This window comes from Hippoglossus stenolepis, chromosome 8, assembly GCF_022539355.2.
Source record: "Hippoglossus stenolepis isolate QCI-W04-F060 chromosome 8, HSTE1.2, whole genome shotgun sequence".
Taxonomy (NCBI): Eukaryota; Metazoa; Chordata; class Actinopteri; order Pleuronectiformes; family Pleuronectidae; genus Hippoglossus; species Hippoglossus stenolepis.
Window position 1 is genome coordinate 12,272,712 of NC_061490.1, and position 23,731 is coordinate 12,296,442.

Genomic DNA, 23,731 nt, shown 5'->3' on the forward strand with positions numbered 1-23,731 from the left:
CCTGTTGCTTTTTACCCAGATGGCTTTCCTTTATGTTGAGAAAAAAATATCTCGAAGAAGGGTCAAACAACAACCCAGTTATCTCACACCCCCCTGCCCTGAAACCAGCGAGTGTACATCCCACTGGAGGCACAAGGGAAGGATGTGAACTTCCTCTATCCTGCCCTGTGTGTGTGTGTAAAATTACAAACAACCAGTGACAGGTTAGAAAAAGTACAGTCTGACTGAGTGCTGCAGGGGTCACGACCCTCGCTAGTATTTCCTGTTTAAAAGGCAGGTTTAAAACTACATATGAGCACACAAGCCCCGTATTTAACTCACACACACAGTCCTCCTCCTCCCAGCGCTGGTCTGTCATGCTTTCCTGACTCTGGACAATATGACAATATGTTTGTACGGAACTCCTGTTCTCTCAGTGGTGTGTTATTGACAATGAGGGGACGTCCTCCAGCGCAGTGCAGAGGTCAGCTTCCATACGCTACACTGGTTCACAAGCTTTTAGTTTCGTTTGTTTAGGAGGTAAATATGAAATGTCTCAATGACAAGTTTAACTCTGACTTAACTGTTGATTACATCACCACCGACCGTTCACTGGTGTGAGATAAGCACCTGTTTCAACACCTTCATCTGAGGCAACTTCCTCTTACGCACATTCAAAAATAACCTCACATTTCACTGACGTGTGTCCTTGTGAAAGAGGTGATCAAACAGAGACTCTAAAGGCCTCATCAACAGCGATGCAAATAAACGGCACATAATAACAAATATTTTGAAGCTGAATAGTCAAGAGTGCTTGACTATTCAGATTACACGTGACGCAATGTAATATTTTAAAATTCATGCCGTGGGAAAAGAAAGATGGAATCAACAGAGGGAACTTGGTTAAGGAGCTTAAACTGTACGATAGCTGCTTCAGGACGTGTTTCAGGAAGTCCGTTTGACAGTTTGAAGTTTGAGTTTTCTTGTGTTTAATTTGATAAACCTCAAAACTGGAGAGAGGAGGAAGTTGCTATTCTACTTATAGCTCACTGTCCCCTGCAGTATTGATAACGTGCAAATTATTCATAAAGGCCTTTAGTCTAAAATCAATAGATAGAATAAAAGTGTTTCAAATGACCACATGACCTTTGGGCATTTAATCTCGGGTCAGGCAGATATTTCATATTTCAGAGTAATGAGTACATACGAAGACAACATGTGCATGAGGGGAAGATGTATCATGTGTTAATGGTTTGCAGGTCTCATACCTGCCCAGAGTTCAGACGCCAGGTGAGGGGCCATGGGTGCCGTCATCATCACCAGCGAGGCCAGACCCTCCTCAAACTCCACGCTGTGCTGCACCACCCTGACTGTCGCACTCTGACAACACACAAACACACACACATACACATACAGTGGGAAAATGTGATCTTCAAATTGTAATGCATGTAATAAAAGATAATAGTGATTCTTTATTTCTATTTGTATTGGAGGGCACACTCACATTCAGTGTGTTGGTCAATCCCATCAGACGTGAAATGGCTGCGTTGAAAAGGAAGTCCTCAGTGAAGTGAGACGTCACCTAAACATGCAGGACAATAAACAACAGGAGATTTATTAAATAAAAATGATATAGTCTGAGGTGTTTACAGGACATACAGATATTATGAAATAACTTTGAGTCTGCCTTGGAAGTATTATTAGATAACAATGACAGCAGCCTCCTCCCTGTTATCACCGTGTGCACCAGCTGAAAGCACAAACCATGTCAGCCTTCCTCTGCTCAGCCTCCTGGGAAGAAAAACCCATTAGGGTGATGCCCTAAGGGAGAAGGAGGTCGATCCCCGAGGCTTTTCTGATGGACAGATCAAAAGACAACCTTGGCTTTTGGGGGCTTATGGCAAACAGCCTGAGGCCCTTTAAAAGCACTAGTCCTAAGGGATGGAGAGACGGAATCAAACCTGGCAGCCAAAGGAGGCTATTTATAAAGTGTGAAAGGAGATGGAGTGGATTTAAAATCAATTTCCATTCCCTTCTTCTCTTACTCTTCACTGGGGGGGGGTTCAGGTTACGATGGGTGTTCAGCATTGGCTGGAGCTCAGGACTGTGTAATGCTCGGCTGTGTGATGAGTGACATTTTACTTTGAAGTCGAGCTATAATACAGTAGCTTGGTATCTCACCATGCTTTCCAAATGCACCACCGAGTGCAGTGTTGTAAGTATAAAAGGCATAGCTGCTTTCAGACTTGCACTGAACTCTGGATATTCTCCTGAAATTATTATAAAAGGGCTGTATTTGAAGAGGAAAATATCAGTTGCGCCTGACTTTTTTCAGAGTTTTTCCTGCCAGACCCCTAAAAGAAATGAGATTTCTAACAAGTGACAGACGCAAAACTGAACAAAACAAAAAGAATAGAACTATCTCGGGGTGAAAAAAAAAGAGGAGCCATACACGTGGAAGATGAAGACGTCAACTTGGAGAGACATCGAGATTGAAAAGCTTTTGGTGATAAGGGCCAACGAACGCTGGTGTCGATGTATCCGTCATGTCCTGCCCAGACGCCACCATTCACCTGAATGCTCCAGAGATTTTCCTGTTGCTGCGAAGGTGTCTGACTTGGATATTTTAAGTTTTCTCATTGAATATTAGAGATAATGCTGTTTTTTATGACTTTCATGATTGATCTGTACTTTGTCATTTCTCTTGAAGTTGCTGGACCTGATTCCAGTAGTTTCAATCATTCAGATATTCGGTGTACCTGCTCACCAAAGTTAAATTGTGAAAAAAGATGTTAGGGGAGTTGAGTGGGAATGAAAGAGGCAACATTCCCCCTATTATGAGTCTGCTACAAGCCAGTCTATAAAATGTGCATCAAAATCCTCCTGAACTTTGTAATTTATGTTAAAAATAATTCAGTTTGCTAAAATTGCTGTGAAAGGGTAAGATATTGAAGTGTGGATTATTAGTGACCCCTACTGGCCAGGGTCGTTTGCAATATCGCAAATGGACATTTCCAGCCATTAATTCAAGATGGAAACCAGTCTGAGGCTATAGGGTTGTTACCTCTTGAATAGCGTAGTTCTTGTTCTCCCAGATCTTCTTGGTCTCTGCCAGCTCCTTCTTCTTCAGCAGGGAGGGGTTGGGGGCACCTTCGAGCTGCCGAGCCACTCTCAGCTTGGTGACCAGCTGCCACAGTCGGGACTGCCATCTCAGGACCCCAGGAAGGGCATCCGCTGAGGTGGCGAACACGAGATAGATATTTTGCAACCAGTGTTTTTGAAGAGGCAATTTCTGGCATATACGAAGTAAGAAGTCTGTGAATCAGAATTTTAAAACGCTTGATGATAACAGGTGTCAGAATAATTTCTCTCACTCTTGACATTCCAGAGGATGTCCTGCTCAGGCGGCGCAGCGTACAGAATGTAGAGTCGAACTGTGTCCACGCCGTACTGCTGCACCACCTCTTGGGGGTCCAGACCGTTGTTTTTAGACTTGCTCATCTTCTCCCACGTCACCTCAACACGACCACCACCCAACGCCACAGGCTCCTTGTCTAGAGGCAGAGATCAGAGATAGCAATATACAGAGTGGGGACAAAATGGACTCTTTCACTCTTTTGTTTTAATTTCACTGTGTTTGGTCACTAAAATCAATTGTAACCCTATTTTAATTAATATCTGTCGTAACTATTCCTGCAAATAAGCTTTTGTTTGATCAAATTTAACAAAACACAGAAGAAAGAGAAAATATGTAAAGGCCTAATCAATGTGAGCCTGAAATTCTGGGATCAAGAGGCTTGCCTTTGACTCTGTGAGCCAGCAATATCTTGTGTTTATCTCGTTGCCAAGCAACAGAAAGAAGCAGCAAATCCTCGGCCATGACGCAACTTTTAATAGGATTCTTCAAAGGGTTTCTTGTGATTTGACTTTTGTCAAGAGTGGCTGGTTAATGTGTCATTCATTCAGGAAAAGCCACAAAGCGGAGAACAGAGAGGGATCGCGATCACCAGCACAAAGGATGACGTGAGATACTGCTGCCATTACATGAAAATGTTGTCAAGACTTGCTTATCGTTTTAACTCTATCTCTCGTGAATTTTCTGAGCGAATGATTTGTCATTATCTGGCAGAGCCCTCGTGGAAGGAAGCCCTCTCTGCTCCCAGCTGTTACAGATGTGTCACAGCTGGCAGACTCAGGTAGTGTTTACCTGTGAAGTCTATTTCCTCTCTCTTTAGGTACTGGCCGCTGTCCGCCTGTTTGAAAGTCTGGCCCTTAATCAGACCCTGGACCAGCAGCTTCCGGAAAGGCTCCCTGAAAGACAAACCTGTTTAATTAATTGGTAGGGACAGTGCGCATTAATCAACAGACAAATACTGCAAATGAGCCAGAGTTAGCTGCATAGGCTAATTGTCATCTGTTGTCTCTTGCCAGTTCTTACAAGGCAACCTTTATTAAATTAAACAAATGGTATAGGATTCATCACACAAACATGAAACATCCGTGCACAGCGAGAGTAGATGCACAACAGCGTACTCCACCTGTGGGCCACAAGACTCTGGTCCTGGCAGAAGTGACAGAGGAAGCGAGCGTAGTACAGGTGCATGACAGCGTGCTCCTTCCCTCCGATGTACACGTCCACAGGCAGCCAGTGATCTGCGAGGTGACGGTCAAAAGGCCTGGAGAGGAAAAGCAGGGTCACGCTCAGCTGTTACCAAGAGCAATTACGAGTTCCATTAAAAGTGTGAAGGAAGAAGGGAAGGAGTGGGTGTGTGGAAGGACAGAAGGAAGGAAGGAAGGAAATAGCAAGTATTAATATGGTGCTTTTCTAGTCTTGATGACAACTCAAAGCACTTTACAGTGCAGTTTATTGCCATTCACACAATGCATCTATGTGCAGGACTTAATCTGTGAGACCAGCACAGCCATCAGGAGCCATTTGGGGTTTACTATCTTGGCCAAGGACCCTTCAGCATACGGAATGGGGAAGACTGGGATCGAACCGCGGATAATAAGGATCAAAGAAAGACAGAATGGAAGAAAGAAAGTAAGGAAGGAAAGAAAGAAGGAAGGAAAGAAAGAGGGAAAGAAAAGAAAGTAGGATGGAAGGAAGGAAGGAAGGAAGGAAGGAAGGAAAGAAAGAAAGAGGGAAAGATAAGAAGGTAGGATGGAAGGAAGGAAGAAGGACCAAAGAAAATAAGGACAAAAGAAAGATTTTTTATGCTTTTGGTTCCTGTAATATTAATGTTTTTTTTAATAAAACGTGAAATTCTTTTATATCACAACCATCAGTGGTTGTCATGCGTTTTGTTAGATATGCACACAGATGTCCTCTAGGGGGCAGACTGAATCTGATACATCTAGGGATGAAGCTCACAGGACCCCCCCCCCCCATGTCACTGGCTTCACACTCACACAATAAAAACACATATTGAAATACTGTGAGCATGTGTGTGTGTGTGTTTCAAGTTCAGCTCGTGTTTACAGTTAGGCACAGATTGCAACATGGAGGCAGCGATGAGTTTCTCCTGAGTGGCGTGGCGTCCAGCACAGGCAGGGATTCCACCTGCAGTAATGATGCTTTCTGGGACAGACAGTTATCTCTGCGTCTCACCTTTCTTACCAGTCATTACTCTGCTCCACACCTCTCCGCCTCTCGCCCTCCCTCTCTGCCTGATGCTTTCTCCGGATAATTGAACCGGGAAAAAGAGTTATGAACTCACAAGGCTGAAAATAATTTGGCCTGTTTGTTGACATCACACACACACACACACACACACACTTCCACATTACACCTAGTTCCCATTTCCTTCCTCTCGCTCGCCACTCTCAGCATCTCTTGCTTCCTATTTTCATCTTTCCCCGTGCACACACACGTCTCAGCAGGCCAACCGAAATGCACAAATAGTGTAATTGCTTTTTCTGTTGTGCCATAATCTGTCCCGCTAAGGAAAGTGATGGGCAGAGCAGCCCCCCTCCCCCGCTTGTAAAGCAGCTTTACAGCGAGGTCAGGGCACTGGGAAATTAATCTCCTTTGTTAAGCTCAGGGTGTCGCCACCATCCCAGCAGGTGAAAGCCACGGCTCCATAATCTCTGTTGGCAAGGAATGCAACTTTCAGACATGTGTGTGTGTGCGCGTGCATACGCAGCATTCAGTGCATTCATAAACTATTCAGACCTATTCACTTTTTCACATGGTGTTATGTTGCTAAATTATGTTTTCCCATATCAATCGATACTCAACAGCCAATGATGACAAAGCAAAAACTCAATAAACACCGTTTTTGAACAGACAACTGAAATATCACAATGTCATAGAGTAAGTATTCAGACTATTTGCCTTGCGACTTGAAATGTATCATCTTCGAGATGTTTCTACACTTTGACTCATGTCTTGTGGTAAATTCAATGGACAGGACATGACTTGGAACGAGACAACTGACATGCGTATCAGAGCAAAAACCAAGTCATGAGGTCAAAGGTCAACTGGCTGCATACCTTACATACAGAATTATAAAAGAGGCCTATCTAGGGAAGGCTACAAATGTTTTCTGCTGCACTGACAGACTTAGTGGAAGTTTGGAACAACCAGGACTGATCCTAGATCTTAGAGCTGTCACCACCTTGAGAAGAAGGGGGTGACAAAAATCCTGATGGTCACGCTGGCTGAGCTCCATAGATCCTGTGTGAATATGGGAGAAACTTGCAGAACGGCCACCATCACTGCTGAACTCCAGATCCGGGATTTATGGCAGAATGGCCAGACAGAAGTCCCTCCTCAGTGAAAGACACATGGATGCACTGAAGAACTCTTAAACTGAGGAACAACTGGTCTGACAAAACCAGGATTGAACAGTTTGGCCCCAGTTCTCAGGTCAATGTCGCGCTGTAGAGGAGCAGCAGGGGCAGGGACATTGATCAGGGTTGAGGGAAAGCTGAATAGAGCAAAGTACAGAGATATCCTTCTTAAAAACCTTTTCCAGATCGCTTAAGACCTCAGACTGGGCCAAAGGTTCTCCCTCTAAAATAACAATGACCTATAGCTCACAGCCAAAACAAAACCAGGGGCAGCTTAGGGACAACTCTAAATGTCCTTTAATGGCAAAGCCAGGGCAACATCTCTGGAGAGACCTGAAAATGTCTGTCCACCAACAGAAAGTCCTTATGTGACCTAACAGAGCCTGAGAGGATCTGCAGAAAATCCTCAAATCCAGGTGTGCAAAGCTGGTTGCGTCATACCCAGGCTGAACTCGCCGCCAAAGGTGCTTCAACTAAATACTGAATCAAAGGTCACAATACTTATGTCAATGTGAGATTGCTTTTTAATAAGTCTATTTTGCTTTTGGTACTTTCGGATATTGAGGGTCGACTGATGAACAAAAATAAATCATTTAAAAATATTTTGCATAAGACTGCAACATAAGAATACATGTGAATAAGGGGTCTGAATGCACTGTATGCATGTTTGTAATGGGTGGGAGGGTTTCCACTCTTCCACAACCATCTCATCTTTTGTATTCATTTTTATTTAAAGAAAAAGTGAACATATGATCTGTGCAAACTGTGTTGAAATCTGTCAGTGTGAGAAATAAGATGCAAGAAGAAAGGTAAATAAAAAACATCAAAGTTCTTACCTATCTGTGTTATGAGGGTCTGTGTATCTAAAGTAGTACCAGGCTGAGTCCACAAACGTGTCCATGGTGTCGGTCTCCCTCCTCGCCTGGCCCTTACATCTGACAGGAGACAGAGAGAGACAGACAAGGGGAGTTGGCGGCGGCGGCGGCGGAACACAAATCAATATTAGGGAGTGAAATTAGAAAACGAACAAATGAATGATAACTGTTTGTATGCTTTGAGAAATGGCACATTATGTGATTTATGTGTGTTTGTGTGAGGGTGTAAAGCTGGCTCCATCTGGCTGTGTGGGTCACGTCCCCGTAGAGAAGCAGGGCTGAAGCCAGCTTGGCACCGGAGCTCTGTTCCTGTGCCCCGACTAACAGGCTGTGCTAACAGGGAGCGAACTGGCAGGCCGAACACATGATCATGTGTTTGTGTTGGAAATGCCACCTCGCGCCCCCTTTGCTGTCCAAGCCAAACAGCACTCGTGGTACGTGATGCGAATCTGTCAACATCACTTTCACAGGACGACGAGAGGACGTCCGCAAAGAGACAGGAGGAGAGAGAGCGCTTTTGTAAAGTGTTTATTTGTCTCCGATTTACAGCACTTAGCGGAACGATGAAAGCGCCTCTCTGAAAGCGTCTCTCGTTTACTTTATAATGAGTCTCGACAGAGTTAAAATCAGTGTCCCAGAAAGATAAACAGAGATGCAGCTCGGAGCTGTGTGCAACGGAACAGGTACGGTTTCCTGGACCTTATGGGACGTCTCTATTTTCTCTTTGTCTCGCAAACATTTTCATCACACTCACTTTTTTAAAGCACACACTCTCTTATAAAGACACACAAAGATAAAGAGGCAAAACCCTTCGACCACCAATATACGAGTCTATATTAAGGCTGTGATGATGAGGTAAGAGCTGAGGGTTGCCTAGCAACAAGGATAAGGTGTAGCAAGGTTAATATTTGGAAGCCAGGTGTTACTTCATATGATGAAAACCCAGCAGTCGACGGAGCCCCTTCCATCACATTAGGATGCTAAAATAGAACAAAATATAGAAGGAGAATCAGTAAAAACTAATTCTGCTTGTGCGAGTAAGACGTCATCTCTCAGGCCGGTCTAGATGATCATGGGCCAGATTGTGGTAGTTTGACAGACAGCTGGAACCGGCGCCTACAGTCCGACGACTGATGATCACATTAGACGACATACACATGTCTGTGGAGAGGAGCCTTCTCTAAAACCAAGAAAAGAGCTGCTAACAACCATAGTAACTCAATCTGAAGCAACCTAGGTGTGTTTGCAGGACGAGCCAGAAAGAGCCGAAAGGCCGTCAAACAGATGAGGCAGGAAAAGCAGCTGCCCACTCCACAAAAGCTCTCATGGAAAACAGCCCCTCCATCTGCTGAGTGTGTGCCCGCCTGCGCATGTGTGCGTGTGCTGTGCTAACTAGATGGTCTCACCTGCGATTTTGTGGAACAACACACACTCTTGCGCGCACACCTTCCTCGCCGGGCTAAGCCGAGGCAGGGTTCAGTTGGCAGGGCAATTTACAGTGGCGAGGAGGGTCAGAGACGAGGCGAGCACACGGGAAATGACTTCCTCAAGGACAGATAAAACTCCATCTCTCATCACGCCACTCGTCTGTGTTCCACTCAAACATTAATTGGACATGGTCGACGAGTGAGGAGAACAAATTCCCAGAGACATTTAACAACAGAGGGGAGATGGGAAGAGGGGAGATAACAGCATATTTCTGATTATAGCCATCAATCACAGCTGATGGGAGGAATTATTGCAGCTTTGTGCGAAGTGAGCGAACGCTGAACACAATCTGATGACTTGTGCCATCTGCGACGGAGCCGGCCATTGTTTTTAATCAACGTGGTGCCATGGCGGTGATTAGTCTTATTCAGAGAGGGATTCCCATGTCAGCGGGGGGACTCTGGAGACCCAGCTGGGTTTGCATTCACAGACATTTTCACAAACATTCAGAGAAATGACTCACTGGTGAAAGAGGTGTGTGATTGCACCTGTGCACGGTAGGTAAACATGCGTGTGTGTGTGTGTGCGTGCGTGTGTGCGTGTGTCTTTCGAGGCATAGTAGGCTTACGCAACCTGCATCATCATCTCATGCTGCTCCTGTCACAGATGCCACTCATTACACAACCCCCGTCAGAACAAGAGTATTAATCACACAATTCACAGGGCCACTCTGCTCTCAGAGCTCTGTGTTCCTGTAAAGCCGCCAGTCCTCTCCTCCTGCCTGACGGCCGCCTCGTTCATGTCAGCGCCGCTCTCCTGAGGAAATACAGGAAGTGCTGAGGAGAGAGGCTGTCACTGGAGAGGGTTTGCACATAATTCAATTCTCACTCTGCAAACACCATAATCGACACGATCGTTTTCCCCGACCGCTGATGTCGTGTTGTGCCAAAAAAGGAATAACACTTCCTCCTCCCCTTTCTGCATGCTGTTAACAACAGCCCGTCATTGAGTGGGGCTGATGGTGTGTGATGTTGCAGTGCTTCAGAAGGTGGTGACTGGCTCAAGGGCACTACAGCATGGTGGTTTGTTTACTGTGAAAATTGGGGTCTCTGATCCACAACTGAACAAAGGCTTCATCCACAGGAGAGAGTGGTATTATTAAGGGGTTCCAATACTCAATTATATGAAATGTAAAGACTCAATTATATTGGACAACACAGAAGTCCCTATTTTCAAACTATATCAAAATATAATGTTTAGTTAGTAGTTCCCAATATTAGAACTTAGGAACATCTCGAATCAGACAAAATAGTTATTTTACCTTCTTACTTAAAGATGGGGTTGGTAATACTGGAGCAAGCTACACTTTGAAAGAAATGCGACCGATACATCCGACCCCTCCCATCGGCCTTCTCACTATGCTCCCAAAACACAGGCGATTATTTAATGATGATTATGTGGAAAAAACGTGTTTCAGAAACAAATGACCAACCCTACCATCAAGTTTGTTTAATTTGAGCTATTGCTTGAGGAATGAAAAAAGAAATCCAAAATAATTCTGGATGTTTTTTTTTCTTTGTGGTCAGTAAGAAGAAAACATGTCAAATTACTTCTTTAAATCCCACCCTTGTAGATTGTCTAACTAGTGGATTAAGAACCACTTAATTCTGACTTGTAGTAACTGTGTTTGAATAATAATCATATGTTTTATTCTATTCATAAGAGAGGCCAGCTGTAGAAGGTGATGGGAAATGCACGACAAAAAGTAAAGTGTTTACTTTAATTGTTGTTGTTTATTACCTCGTGGCTGTTCACAGCTTCACAAGCTAAATCTCATTTTGTATCATTATCTCTGAGTTTAAAAATGACTTTGAGCCAAGTCGACCTCCAACTTGAAGAGAAACACACATATTTTCATTCCTCGGCTAATGAGCTGCAGCTGACAGGCAGAACTAGCTGCTACACAACATGAAATATTATATAAACACAGACTTTTCATAAGTAAGGACTGTTAAAGTTTAGCATGCAGTAGTTTACCTTTAACTGCACCTATAGTGTGAAAGACAGCTACTGAGCTGAATAGCATCTGGCTGTGTGTCATTTCATGAGCTGCAAGAATCTCAATAACAGGAAAACTGCACCAGTTTTCCAAGAAAATATACACATCCTACAGAAGAGCACGGCTGATTTATTGGTTTAGTGATGATATTGGCCGACATGAGCCTTTCACAGATGCTCCTCCAGTTTGAATTCCTTTCTTGGCCAAGATAATGAACCTAATTGCCGCTGTCGGCTGAAAAAGCCGAGAAAGAGCGCTGAGCATAGAAGTGCTGCATGAGTGTGTGTGAATGGGAGAGACTTGAAGTGTTAAGGGCTTTGAGTGTTCGATAAGAAAAACGCTCTATGATAACAGTCCATTTACCATATGTGTTTATGCTTGCCGATACTTTACTTTGCAGCCAATATGAGCTTCTATGTTTCCATTTTACATTAAAAATGTTTTCTTAATTCAAGTTCTATAAATTTGCTTGTACACATATTTGTGTTTTCCTTTTATTTAAAGTTTATGGTTAAACTGAAAGAAGTCAAGCCCATTTCTGCATTTACACAACATTTCTTTGTCTCAAGGGTTTGATAACGACATCATATGTATTGGCTGATATATCGATATCGGAATTTTTCAGCCCCCAAAAACCCATATCGGTTGGACTCTAACATACAGTTGTCATTACAGAATTATAGAGGTAGTTACTATGGTTACACTTCACTGTACAGTAGACGATGAAGGCTTGTCCTTTGATATATCTTCAAAAGTCACTGAAAACAAAAGTGCCAATGAAAGTTATATGATAATAGAAAAGGAAAAATCCATCCATACATCGATCCATAATTATATATACACAACTTGTCCTTTTGAGGGTCATGGGGGAGCTGGAGCCAATCCCAGGTGACATTGGGCGAGAGGAAGAGTACACCCTGAACACTTTGCCAGGGTATCACAGAGACAAACAACCATTCACACTCACATTCACACCTACAGACAATTAAGAGTCTCTTATTAACATAGCCTATCCTAACCGAATAGATGAAACAAACAAATGATCTTGGATGCACTGTTTGGAAAAACCATAACAACTGAATAATGCTTCTCAGTCAGTCTTCTCACCTTGGACATTTACAGTTGACCCAGTCATGTGCAGCCTCCAGAGGCGATGCCCCCTTTCCTGTGATCGATGGTAGCTTCGGTAAAGTCACTGGTAACTCCTCCTCAGGGACCACAACTGGACCGCAAGACCCACAATGCACCACGGGGATGGGTGTGCCCCAGTACCGCTGCCTTGATATCAGCCAGTCCCTGAGCTTGGAGCTGGTGAGGTGGCCGCCGACCTTCTGCTCTCTGGCCTTCTGGGTAATGGAGTCGAAGGCTTCCTCTCTGCTGAGGCCAGAGAACTACAGGAAGAATAGGACTTTAATGATCGTGAGTGTTTTGTGGATTATCGATGGGGTGGTCAGCGTAAAACAATAACGGCACTGACCTCATCAGAGTTAATCATCGTTTGAGTCCCGTCTTGGTCACTTTTCAGCACCGTCGTCCACTGAAGATTCAGCGCTGTGGCCACAGAGAGATCCTCCTCACTACAGTCTGGGACACCTGACACAGTGCAGAAAAACCACAAACATGGACACCCAAAAAACACCCAAATGACAGATCCCATGAGACGGTATGAGACCCTGATAATCCTCTGTGGTGCGGACACACAACGCATAACAACATTTCAAAATGTAGAGAAAGTTGCACAACGAAATTTCAGGTTTCGAACTTCTGCACACATTTTCACTTGGACATGTATTTTATAAGACTGTATTGAGAGTCTTAGTTCATATATTATTTCTATGCTACAAGTTGTGCGTGATTGTGAAACTCAATCCCGCACTTAGACAACTGTACACAAACACACACATGCATGCACCACCTCCAACTCACCAATCACAGTGTCTAAATAGCCATCAAACGCCTCTTTGTGCGAGATGATCAGGGGAACCTCGTGGCCGGTGAACAGGTTGCGAGCGGTGACCGCTGTCAGGGTGTCTGGAGAGCAGAGGGCAGGGGAAGTGAGTGAGGGGGCGCCGCTTCCCCGGTTGCTAATTATCAACAATCATTAACCACTGACACAGAGAAGAACCTCCAGGGAATCCCAATTAGCATCCACTCAGTAAACTACGACGACCACAGCCATACCTTGACAGTATCATGGTTGAACGAGGATATGTGAACAGTCACGAACGTCTATTTACTACATAACGTACTGTGTGTTGGGATATCTTTACTGAGATACAAATAAAAACATGTATTTCCCTCTCCATATGAGGATTGATTCTTCACTACATGCACAACTTTTGTTAATTAGCTGCTGCTCAATAAAGAACACACATAATATGCAGGGGATCATAACTTTTGCAATAACCTTTTCAAGTTATGACAGCGTGCAGGCGGAGACGCTCTTCACCCCTGAAAAACTCATTAATTCTGCTGCTGATGAGTTCAAATCTAAATGTGTGTCTTTTTCTGTGTTTCCTCTGCCTCAAAAAGCAGGAAATCATACACCTTGACAGACGATTTAAACTGAGGTCGGTGTAGCGAGACGCTCACCTCTGCCCGGCTGAAAGCCTTTTTCCAATGCGGAGCGCACCGAGCTGCTGCCGTGTAAAAGTCTGTGGGAGGGCAGAATGGCCAGGTAGGCCGCCCCGAACACCGTCTCCGGGGAGGAGCTGTAGCCTGACAGGGTCTCCCCCGTCTCCTCCCCGTTCATCTGAGAGAGAAGAGGGAAAAAACAAGTGGGAATCCATGTATAAACAGCAGCACTGGAGTTGATGAGGGGTGTCACCTATAGTGCTTTATTTTTAACATATTTACTTTAGACATTAAACATATCACAAGGGTCAGTTAAAAGTCAGTTTGAGAAACTGTACCACAGTATTATGTACAGAGGCATCTTTGGTTATATAACAGATTACAGAATTTCAGAAGAGAAACAATTCCATAATCAATTTGTAGTAGGACACAGTCGTGCTTTCATGATTAATGAATAGCTAATAAAGCAATAACCTCAACTATTTGCCTGATACACGATTTTTCAAATTAAAAGGGTTGTTTTCTCTTCCCTACTGAACACTTTTTGCCACATTATCATCATCCTCATTACTTTTAGTGCCAATCATCTGACTTTTCCTGTAGCGCCACCATGAGGTTGACTTTGGTGCTTTGGAAAATACTTTCAATGGATTGCAACGACTTCTGGTACACAGATTTACGTTGCCCTCACAGTGAATTGTAATAACTTTGTTAACTTTTCATCTAAAAACATTTAGTTTATCTTTATGAATGTGGTAAAACATTGTAGCTGCTAAACAGGATTATTGTCATTGTGAGCCTATTAGCATGTTGACGTTGTCATTAAACTCAAAACAACACTTTGTTTGAACAGTGGTGGGATGTAACAAATTACATTTACTTAGTTACTGTACTTAAGTGCATTTTTCATGTATCTGTAGATTTATCTTCAAGTACTTTTGACTCTTCTCCACTACATATATTAGCAAATATCTGTATCTCCACTACATTAAAGCATTGTGTTACATGTTCACACAGTTTTGTATGTTTTTAAAAGTTATCAGTACTGCACAGGTAACATTAGACCCCGCCTCCTGCAGCATCACTGGTGAAGCAACAACTGAAATGAAGAGGCCACAGTGAGACTGTGCTGTGCGCAGCTCTTTGAGACATAATACGCCTACAATGCCTTTAAACCTGTAATTATTTCAATGTGACACACTCACTCATGGGTGGTTTTGGGCTAATTATTTTCTAAAAGACACACTAATACATATCATTACTACCAAAGTTGGACTTCTTGTAAGATAATGTAAAATAAGACAAGCAGCCATGCACTTAACTTAATGACCTCTGGTTTTTATTAGTGCATCGTGACTCTCATTCACACTCACATTCTTTTCTCTAGAAACATGAACTTTTTAAATGAAGGAACTGACTTGAGAAACATGTTTTTTTCCCAGAGAGAGTTGATTAATAAGGACGCTCACACGGCTCTGAGTGGGCTCTCAGCGACCACTCTGCATGAAACAACAGACGGCTCTGAGAACTCAATAGAAACTAATTTGTGACATCATCTGCTTGTGTGAATGGACGCGCCCGGGGAATGCGAACAACAAAGTAAAGATTTTTTTTATGCTTTGGTACATGATTTCTAATAGAACGACACAAACAGAGGCATTATAGAATGTAAAATAAAAACAAGCAATCAGCGCTTGTGGAGAAAGAGATGAAAAACAGAGGCTGCGAAGAAGAAACCACAGGGAAACACTTAGTGGAGAGAAAGAGATTGAAAGAAAGCAAGAATGATGAATGAGGAAAAAGTGAGCAGGAGCTGAGATTCACCTTGAGTTGGAAATCGAAGTAGCAGCCGGTGCAGTCTCCAATCCAGTTTGCCTGCATGGCTTTGACACCGTACCACTCTGGAAGGTCTGCCAGGGCGTCCAGGAGAGGCTGCAGGAGGACGACAAAGAGACAAAGGCACAAGTTTGCTGCTTTGTACAAGTTTGGAAAGAGCTAACTTTCCATTTTACTTTCAGAGAGGAGATATTTTTGTGGGGGGGCCGCAGATCCTCATAAGTGTGCGGCTGTCTAGGATCATGCAATTGACTCCGGCTCAGTTGGGGCTCCTTCAAAACGCAGCCAATTAATTTTTTGGCAAAGCAGCAGAACCGACCAGGTCACATTATGCAGACAAAGAGGGATTTTCAAAAAAATCCTGACCTCCTCTCCCCTTGTTTTCCTTGATATCATAAAGAAGCAATCGTCTATGAAGTGCGTGCACACTCACGCGCAAACACACAGACACACCAACAGTTATCCAGCGTGATTAACAGAAGCTATGCATATCAACGAGGCGGAGGCTAAGAAGTCACAGCTGGGGCTGAGGCCAGAGATGTTCAAACTCTCCATTTCCCTTTCAGGCTGTCACAATCTATTACCAAGAATCCCCCTCACTGCGCCGCTCAGCAGGCACAACCTCATCACGGCGATATCAATACAAAACGTTGACACCACTGGCATGACTGCGAAATGTGTCGGCTATGGATTTGGTCCAGAGTGGGAGAGAAAAGGGTGAATGTGTGTCAGGATGACGGAGAGTCTGAGAGGAGACGCAGCAAAACAAAGACGTCCCTAGCTATGAAAAAAAAAAAGAAAAACTTGAAGAGTGCAGATGACTTTCAAATGAAGAGGAGGTAAATGCTTTCACTTTACTGGACGGGAAATTATAGTTTGGCACAGAAGCAGGAGTAACTGAAAGATGTACAGCAAGGACAGGAGTCTCCATGGCAACTAAGAAAAGCTTATAGCAATAACCGAGGTGTGTGTGTGTGTGTGTGTGTGTGAGAGAGAGAGAGAGACATATCAAGTACACTTCTGTTATACAATGCTGCCAGTACAGTTTTTTTCTCTGAGCTGGTTCAGGGATTTGCACCAGAATTACAGTCGAGCGGCACACTGACTTCTCCGTGTGTGTGAACCATCGAGATGTCAGCGAGTGCAACAAGAGTGATTATGCATGAAATTGAAAACTCTGCGACGGCCACGTGATAATTTAACATCCTGCACGCAGCTCCACATCCATCTTAGTAATAGTGCAATATGCAGTCATTTGGACCAAACAATATGGTGACAGTTCATGAGCGAACTCTCTCAGTACGACGTGGAGCGAGCCGACAACTGCAGCTGATGACCGCTGAATAAATGTTGTCTGTAGTTAATGTTGCCTGACAGACTCCATCACGTAAAAAAAAAGGCGAGCGGAGAAATGCATACGCAGGAAATCACAGTCCAATTACAGCGCTTTATTTAAATTTTATTTGGCACTGGTCCTCCTTTTTTCTCTCCATCTGTCTTTCTCACTTCTTTTTCTTAACGCCTTCCTCTTCCTTCCTTCCTTCCCACTTCTCGGCTCGTCAGGAGAAAATTAGAAATGCGGGAACACATCGGCACAGTGGGCTGATTCCTTCCACCTCCACTCACACCTCTGACACAGACAAGCATGGGCGACTTCAGCGCTGTGGCTAAAACTGGTCGACGCCTGACTAGAGAGAAAGTGATTCTCTCTTCTTCTTTAACAAAATAATCAAAATTACAAAAATGACACAGGAGTGAATGAACCCACAACAGACAAAATAGTATTTGTGCATGTTATAGCTCAGTTATCATAAATCTCCATTAACAATTTTTAAAGTAGTTTTTAAATAAATTGCACACTACCCAGGAACTATTTAGGGGCCCAAACACTGACTGGTGTGAGGACCCTATTGTTTTGCAAGGAATTATAATTATTCTCCCTAAAATTAAAATGCTTATTTGAGGGGCTAAACATGCTTAAAAACTCAAGAAACTTGCACTTGCGTCAAACCTGGTAAAACTAATATTGTATTTTATGGGTCTCAGGCTAGGGTGTAACAAAATTACTCGATAGCGCCCCCTAAACACCAAACGAAGCAGTCCCCTGGGCAGCATTTCATAAATTATTAATTAATAGATTATTATTATACTAAAATGTTCTCAACTTGGAAAAGCCAAGTTTAAATGATGGAACTCCTTTGAAGTCAAGGGTCTGGGACTATCCAGTTATGTAGGACCACTTGGCACACACAAAGTGTACTACATGTATAATGCATGAATCGTCTTTCCTTGGGATTAATCATAAAAATCCAGAGGGGTAATTTCGCCCTGCAGTGGACCTGTTCACCTCTGACCTGAATAGGTGGAGGCTTCTCATCAGCAGCCCAGGCTGCTTGGTGGTATTACCCAGAGCTCCTCCAGTCTCTCTCTCTGTGGTTGGGAGCCGCAGGGCCACAAATGACAGTCTCCAGGGGTCTGATTGTGGAACCAGAGAGGCAGGGCTGCAGCTGCTGCTACTGAAGTGTCAGCCATGATTGTTATCAGAGTGGTCCTGCTCACTTTGGCCTGGATGAGGCTGCTGGTCAGCCATGCAGACACCACTTATTACATACTACACACACACACGCATACTAAAGAGCCATACCTTGGCGTAGTTTGTGGTCTTGATGAACCATTGTGTGAGCAGCTTCTGCTCCACCAGAGCGCCAGACCTCCAAGAGAGGCCGTTTTCATCCACCTGCTCATCAGCCAGCACTGTCTGATCCACAGGGTCCCAGTTCACCACGGCCTGGATATAACACACACACACACACACACACACACACACACACACACACACACACACACACACACACACACACACACACACACACACACACACACACACACACACACACACACACACACACACAATGAACACAAGCACACAAACACATTTGGATGTAATAAACAGACCACAGTCTTATTTCAATGTGATCAAACATAATCAAAAGGCTTCTATCAAGCTCTCTTCTTTTCAGCATATTCATTTTCTCCCAATAGTGAGCTGCCTCAATCCTCTCCGCAGCTGTCAGGGACCTAAACCAATCACATTACTCCTTTCAAAAGAAAATCCGGATAAGATACTTTTGTCCCTACCTCTTTCTGATATGCCAGTCCTGCCTCGAAGAGCTTAATAAACAGATACTGCGTCCACCTGTAGTACTCTGGAAGACACGTGCTCACTTCCTGTCAGGACAGAAAAAGCCAGGGTCTGGTCAGCAGCAGTGTGAGGTGTCAGCCAAAAATCTCTGCTTGAGGCTCATCTCTCAGATCTACTCACCCGGTCCCAGCTGAAGCAAAGGCCAAGGCTGTCCAGCTGCTCCCGCATGGACTGGATGTTACTGAGGAGAGGAGGCACAACAGCAAGATTAGGGGACGTATATGACCCACGAGTGCTCATGAGAACAGAGGTGAGATTTCATTCACCTTTTAGTCCACTCTTCTGGGTCAAGACCTCTCTCGATGGCAGCATTCTCAGCTGGAAGTCCAAACGCATCCCAGCCCATCGGATTCATTACCTGTGGATGAAGTTAAAGATTCTGTATTAGTGAGGAAATTATCAGTGATTCAACAATAAATTCATCTGCAATGATTTTTGAAGGCTGACACATTTCAAGTTGGTTTAACTTGAACATTCCAACCATGCTGTGATTTCTATCTATTTCCTGCTTTTACATTTTTATGCCTCCGCACATTTTTTCAGGTTATCCATCCGCCCCATTCTTATGAACGTGATATCTCAAGAATGCCTTGAGGGGATGTCTTTTAATTTGGTACAAATGTTCAGTTGGACTCACGGATGAACTGATTTGATTTTGGTGCTCGAGGGTCAAGGTCACAATGTTTTTAGTCTCTTGAATCTCAAATCTGCCTGTAAGGAACTTCTTCAAATCTAAATCAGTTGTTACTTGGACTCTAATTCTAGTTTTAATTTTATTGAGAAAATAAGTAAAAGATGTTACCTTGACTTCTGGGAAACAGTTTTGGGATTCAATCACTTTTTTGTTTCTTTACTTATTCATTTACTTTACAAACATTAATTTTATCCTCGCACAAAACCAAAAATTTCAGAAACCCCATGTTTGGGTGGAGGGAGACTATAAACATCACAAAGAACGACTCGCATGTTGAGAGTTTGGCCTTTCCTTTCTCCATCTGACGTGTGACAGGAGCGTGTATACAAACAGTGCCAGTGGAATCAGAAATATTCGTTGCAAAAGGGTAATTTATTCCACAAAATACTGCTGGGCTCTTCAACACACACTGGCCCGTGTATGCTAATGTTTGTTAGTCCCAGCTGAGACCTCAACTCCATTACACATTGTGGTTCATGCTTGCAAACTGACTGCAAATATCATGTAAAGGCCGCCATTATATAATATTATATAATAACTAACTGATGCAAGTTACATAATAGGCAGTTTTTTCCCAAAAATTGCCCAAATCAGCAGCACTTTATATATATTGCACTCTACACACATTGGGTGTGATGCATTTTATTATACTGATTACATTATCATATTTTGTATTCCTTATATTTTGTATATATGTATTTGAGCATGTTCTTATATTTTTTTCATATTTTGTATTGTGTGTTATGTGCCTGTGACTCTCCTTGACAGGAAATATTGTCGACTCAAGACAACGTCTCTTTCACTCATCTCGTTTTCCCTTTAGCGTCTCGTCTGAGCTTCTTTTTTTTTTCCCAGCTCGCTGACAGAGAAACGTGATCAAAGGATGAGGAGAGGAAGGCATGAGCGGAGCAGTGGAGAGGCAGAGTGACGAGGAGTCGAGGACAGGAGGGGATCATTGTGCGGACTCTAACGGGTCTGATGTTTCAAACGAATCCGTATCCTTGGTAACTGCATGGGCTTCATTTGTGAAGCCGAGTGCTGGATAGTATTAGGCTAAGAGAGCTCAGCGCAGCAGACTGCTGTGACTGCTCAGGAGGAGCAGACGCACACTGAGAGCGAGGCGCGAGAGAGGCCGTTTAAATAACAAAGCAGAGAGAAACAAGCGCCTCATTAAGACATTTAGGCTGCTATCATGTTTATTCTGTGTAAATATGTTATTAAAGTGAAACAGAACTCAAAGAGATGCTGTTAGAGGGAGCTGTGATGATGGACTGAATTACTAGTGAGCTCAAATCTCAAAGTTCAAAGAGGCACATTTTCTTTTCGCTGCTAAAAGCTTCAGCACCACTTATACTAACGTCCACACAAAATGTGGAGAGCAGTCCCACTCTTCGCTAACCAATGAATTTCAGAACATTTCAGAGCATCGGTGAAAGGAAGCGGTGAAATATAAGACTTGGGAATGAGTGAGCGGAGGCTGATTTTATGACGATCCGTCAACAATCATGTGGCGCAAATCAGCGCCAACTGGAGACAAAGCAGCTTCAGACTCCTCACGGTGCCGACGAGAAGGACACCGTTGTCTGGAGACAGGTTTTGTGAATGTGGACCCTCTGAGCTAAAAGTGTCCACCTACACAGCTCCAGCTCGAAGCTTCTCTCCATCTGTGGGAGCTTTGAAATGCAATGCCGGCATTTGTCTGCTTTCTCATCACATTAATTGGAACCAAACAGATAATTGCTTCAAAATTCCACTCCTGCATCTTATTCATTGGACAACTACAGAGCCAAAGAACAACCAAAGGAAAACACAACAACCCTGAGAATGACAAGATGAAGAAGAGCATGACTTCAAATGGTCAAAATTCCATCCATTTATTGTCTATAACCAATCCCAGCTGACATTGGGCAAGAGGCAGGGTACAACCTGTAAACTGCAGGGCTAACAAAAGCTGCTTTCCCAACATTGTCCACAACTTTTATGCCAGCCCCCGATGACAATGTCTGGAACATGTCAGAGTGAGTCCATGTGAGAACACAGCATGAAAATGTCTGCAAAATTCCCAGCATGTGAGTGGGCGTGTTGATGAAAAAACTAAAAGAATAGAAATATCTCAGGATTAAAAAGAGGTGCCATACATGTAGACGCCAAAGAAGATATCAACTTGGAAAGACAAGATTTAAGAAAACTTTGGTGACAAGGACCGTTGCCAGTGTCGATGTGCTGTAAAATGCAATTTCCGGACGCCCCTCGTCTGAACGTCACAGACATTTTCCTGTTATTGTGAACGTTCTTCATATGTGAAAGACAAACTCCTGACCCTGGACATTTTTCAGAGTTGATGTCTGACAATGGCTATACAGACAACTATTCACACTCACATCCACGGTCAATCTGCATGTCTTTGGACTGTGGGAGAAACTCGGGGAGAACATGCAAACTCCAAACAGCAAGGCCCCTGTGAGTGCTAACCACTGCATAGCAATGCTATTGCTAAAAATGATGAAAAACAGATCTAGTTTTATGGCTGGATACTTCTATTGCCAAACTGATATCTAGCCACAAGTATAGTTTTGGTTCCGAGAAACAGTTTGACATTTTGCAAAACATCTCGTTGATCTACTCATTTGGACAAAAGCATCTGCCAAATGAATACATGTAAATACCACTCTGCAGTAGAGGTGCATACCAGCACCTGTAAAGCTTTACAATTAACATTTATATCTCATTTAATCCAGACAAAGATCTGTGCTTAAGGACATCACATTGTGGTTTTAACAGGTTTTTACAGCATGCCAGACTTTTGTTGGCTGGGTGCAGTGACTTTCTCTCGATGATTAAACATAGTTTGAAGTGAGCTTTAGAGGAGCTGGTGGACAGGTTTTTTATTTGGACAGAGGAAGGCTGCTGGCAGAAGTTTTATATTTACCCTCAACACACAGTGTGAGTGTTTTGTGTGTCTACCTCAGAGAAAGTTTTGCCAAATATGCCCCAAAAATATCCCTGATTGGAAACCAGAAGTTTTTTACTAATTTCAACGGCAAAGTGTTTCAAAAGAATCTGAGTTGTGATTACTTTGGACAATCTGCTGATGTGACGAAGAATGACAGGAACGTTGTGGTAAAATGTTTTCTCGAACACTTTCGGGGTGTGACCATCGACAGACTGTACCTTCCTTAATTAGCGAGAGAATAACGCTGCTGTGACAGATGCTCAGAGGAAGTGGACTCCTGGGCAGGAAATATTTACCAGTCATGTGAAGCCATGTTCGTGTTCAGGGAGAAACCAGGCAGAGGCAGACGGGATTCTCTCTGAGACTCGAGAGAGATGATGCACACCATCAAGTGTAAAATCCACCAGGAAAAGAAAAAACAAGAGAAGGATGTCTGATGGATCTAGTGAGGACTGAGACAAACCAAAGAACTGGCCGTGGGCTGTGTCGCTTTCTTGTCAGAAGGTTTGTGTGGTTTCACACTAGTTACAGTTTCATCTACACCAATCACTTACTGCACTGTTACAGAGCGAGTGCTGAATATCGACAGCAACACTTTGATCTGAAACAATTGCGAGTCAATAACAGACCAGAGTGCTTGTGATCGAGAGAATGGATTTTACCGTTACCTTATTTATATCTAATTTTAACCATGAAAGGAGAAGGTTCAAGATCATCCCAGCCTCCACCTGTCAGCTTACAAGAAAGACAAAAACATTTTCTTCCTTTAAGACTTCATTCCTGTAATTACAGGCCTTTATTTTGAAAAAGCTCAATAGCTCCAAGTGGTCATAAAAATGGATTTTTATGGAATCATTCAGTCGAAGTGAAAACACTCCTAGTCAATAAAAGAGTGTTTTTATCCAGCAACATAAAATTATGACACATTAGAGAATAGAGTCTTTGTAGCACGAAAACAACTTAATAAGACAACAATAAACAAATATAAGAAAACAAATATAAACTTGAATGGCCCTCAACGAGCGTATCCCTCCGCCAAGACCCAAAAGTATTTTTATGAAACAACATTAAAATTCACTAGACCTGAATTTTAATTTTTGGTCTGCACCAAATTGCACACACTCTTCCTCATCCTTGAATCATTCCTTGACAAATCTACAAATATGTAAAAAAAAAGTGTGAGTTAAAGAAAGTAAAAAAATATATACATTCCTGGATCTGCCCCCTGATCACGATTTACACTAGAATTAAATGGGTTCTTTCCAGTGGCTTCTGTGTAATTTGTTCACAATCAAACCGACAAATCCACAGGGGTGAAAACATAATCTCCTTGGTG

At 43.2% G+C, this 23,731-nt stretch overlaps 1 protein-coding gene across 4 annotated transcripts in view; it reads right to left on the minus strand.

Moving 5' to 3' along the window:
- Positions 1–23,731, minus strand: part of lars2 (leucyl-tRNA synthetase 2, mitochondrial) — a 34,157-nt gene that overhangs the window by 3,289 nt on the left and 7,137 nt on the right. For 3 of the 4 annotated variants that reach the window (XM_035164265.1, XM_035164266.1, XM_035164268.1), the window contains exons 4-19: positions 19,015–19,106; positions 18,869–18,929; positions 18,685–18,774; positions 18,191–18,334; positions 15,535–15,642; positions 13,729–13,888; positions 13,063–13,167; positions 12,614–12,729; positions 12,244–12,527; positions 7,611–7,709; positions 4,518–4,655; positions 4,187–4,290; positions 3,354–3,533; positions 3,044–3,213; positions 1,484–1,561; positions 1,248–1,359 (exon numbers count right to left, since the gene is read on the minus strand). In XM_035164265.1, coding sequence (XP_035020156.1) covers positions 1,248–1,359; positions 1,484–1,561; positions 3,044–3,213; positions 3,354–3,533; positions 4,187–4,290; positions 4,518–4,655; positions 7,611–7,709; positions 12,244–12,527; positions 12,614–12,729; positions 13,063–13,167; positions 13,729–13,888; positions 15,535–15,642; positions 18,191–18,334; positions 18,685–18,774; positions 18,869–18,929; positions 19,015–19,106 — 2,041 coding nt within the window. Of the gene's footprint in view, positions 1–1,247; positions 1,360–1,483; positions 1,562–3,043; positions 3,214–3,353; positions 3,534–4,186; positions 4,291–4,517; positions 4,656–7,610; positions 7,710–12,243; positions 12,528–12,613; positions 12,730–13,062; positions 13,168–13,728; positions 13,889–15,534; positions 15,643–18,190; positions 18,335–18,684; positions 18,775–18,868; positions 18,930–19,014; positions 19,107–22,691; positions 22,840–23,731 lie in introns of those variants that run through there. The other variant, XM_035164269.2, reaches the window with a different exon arrangement.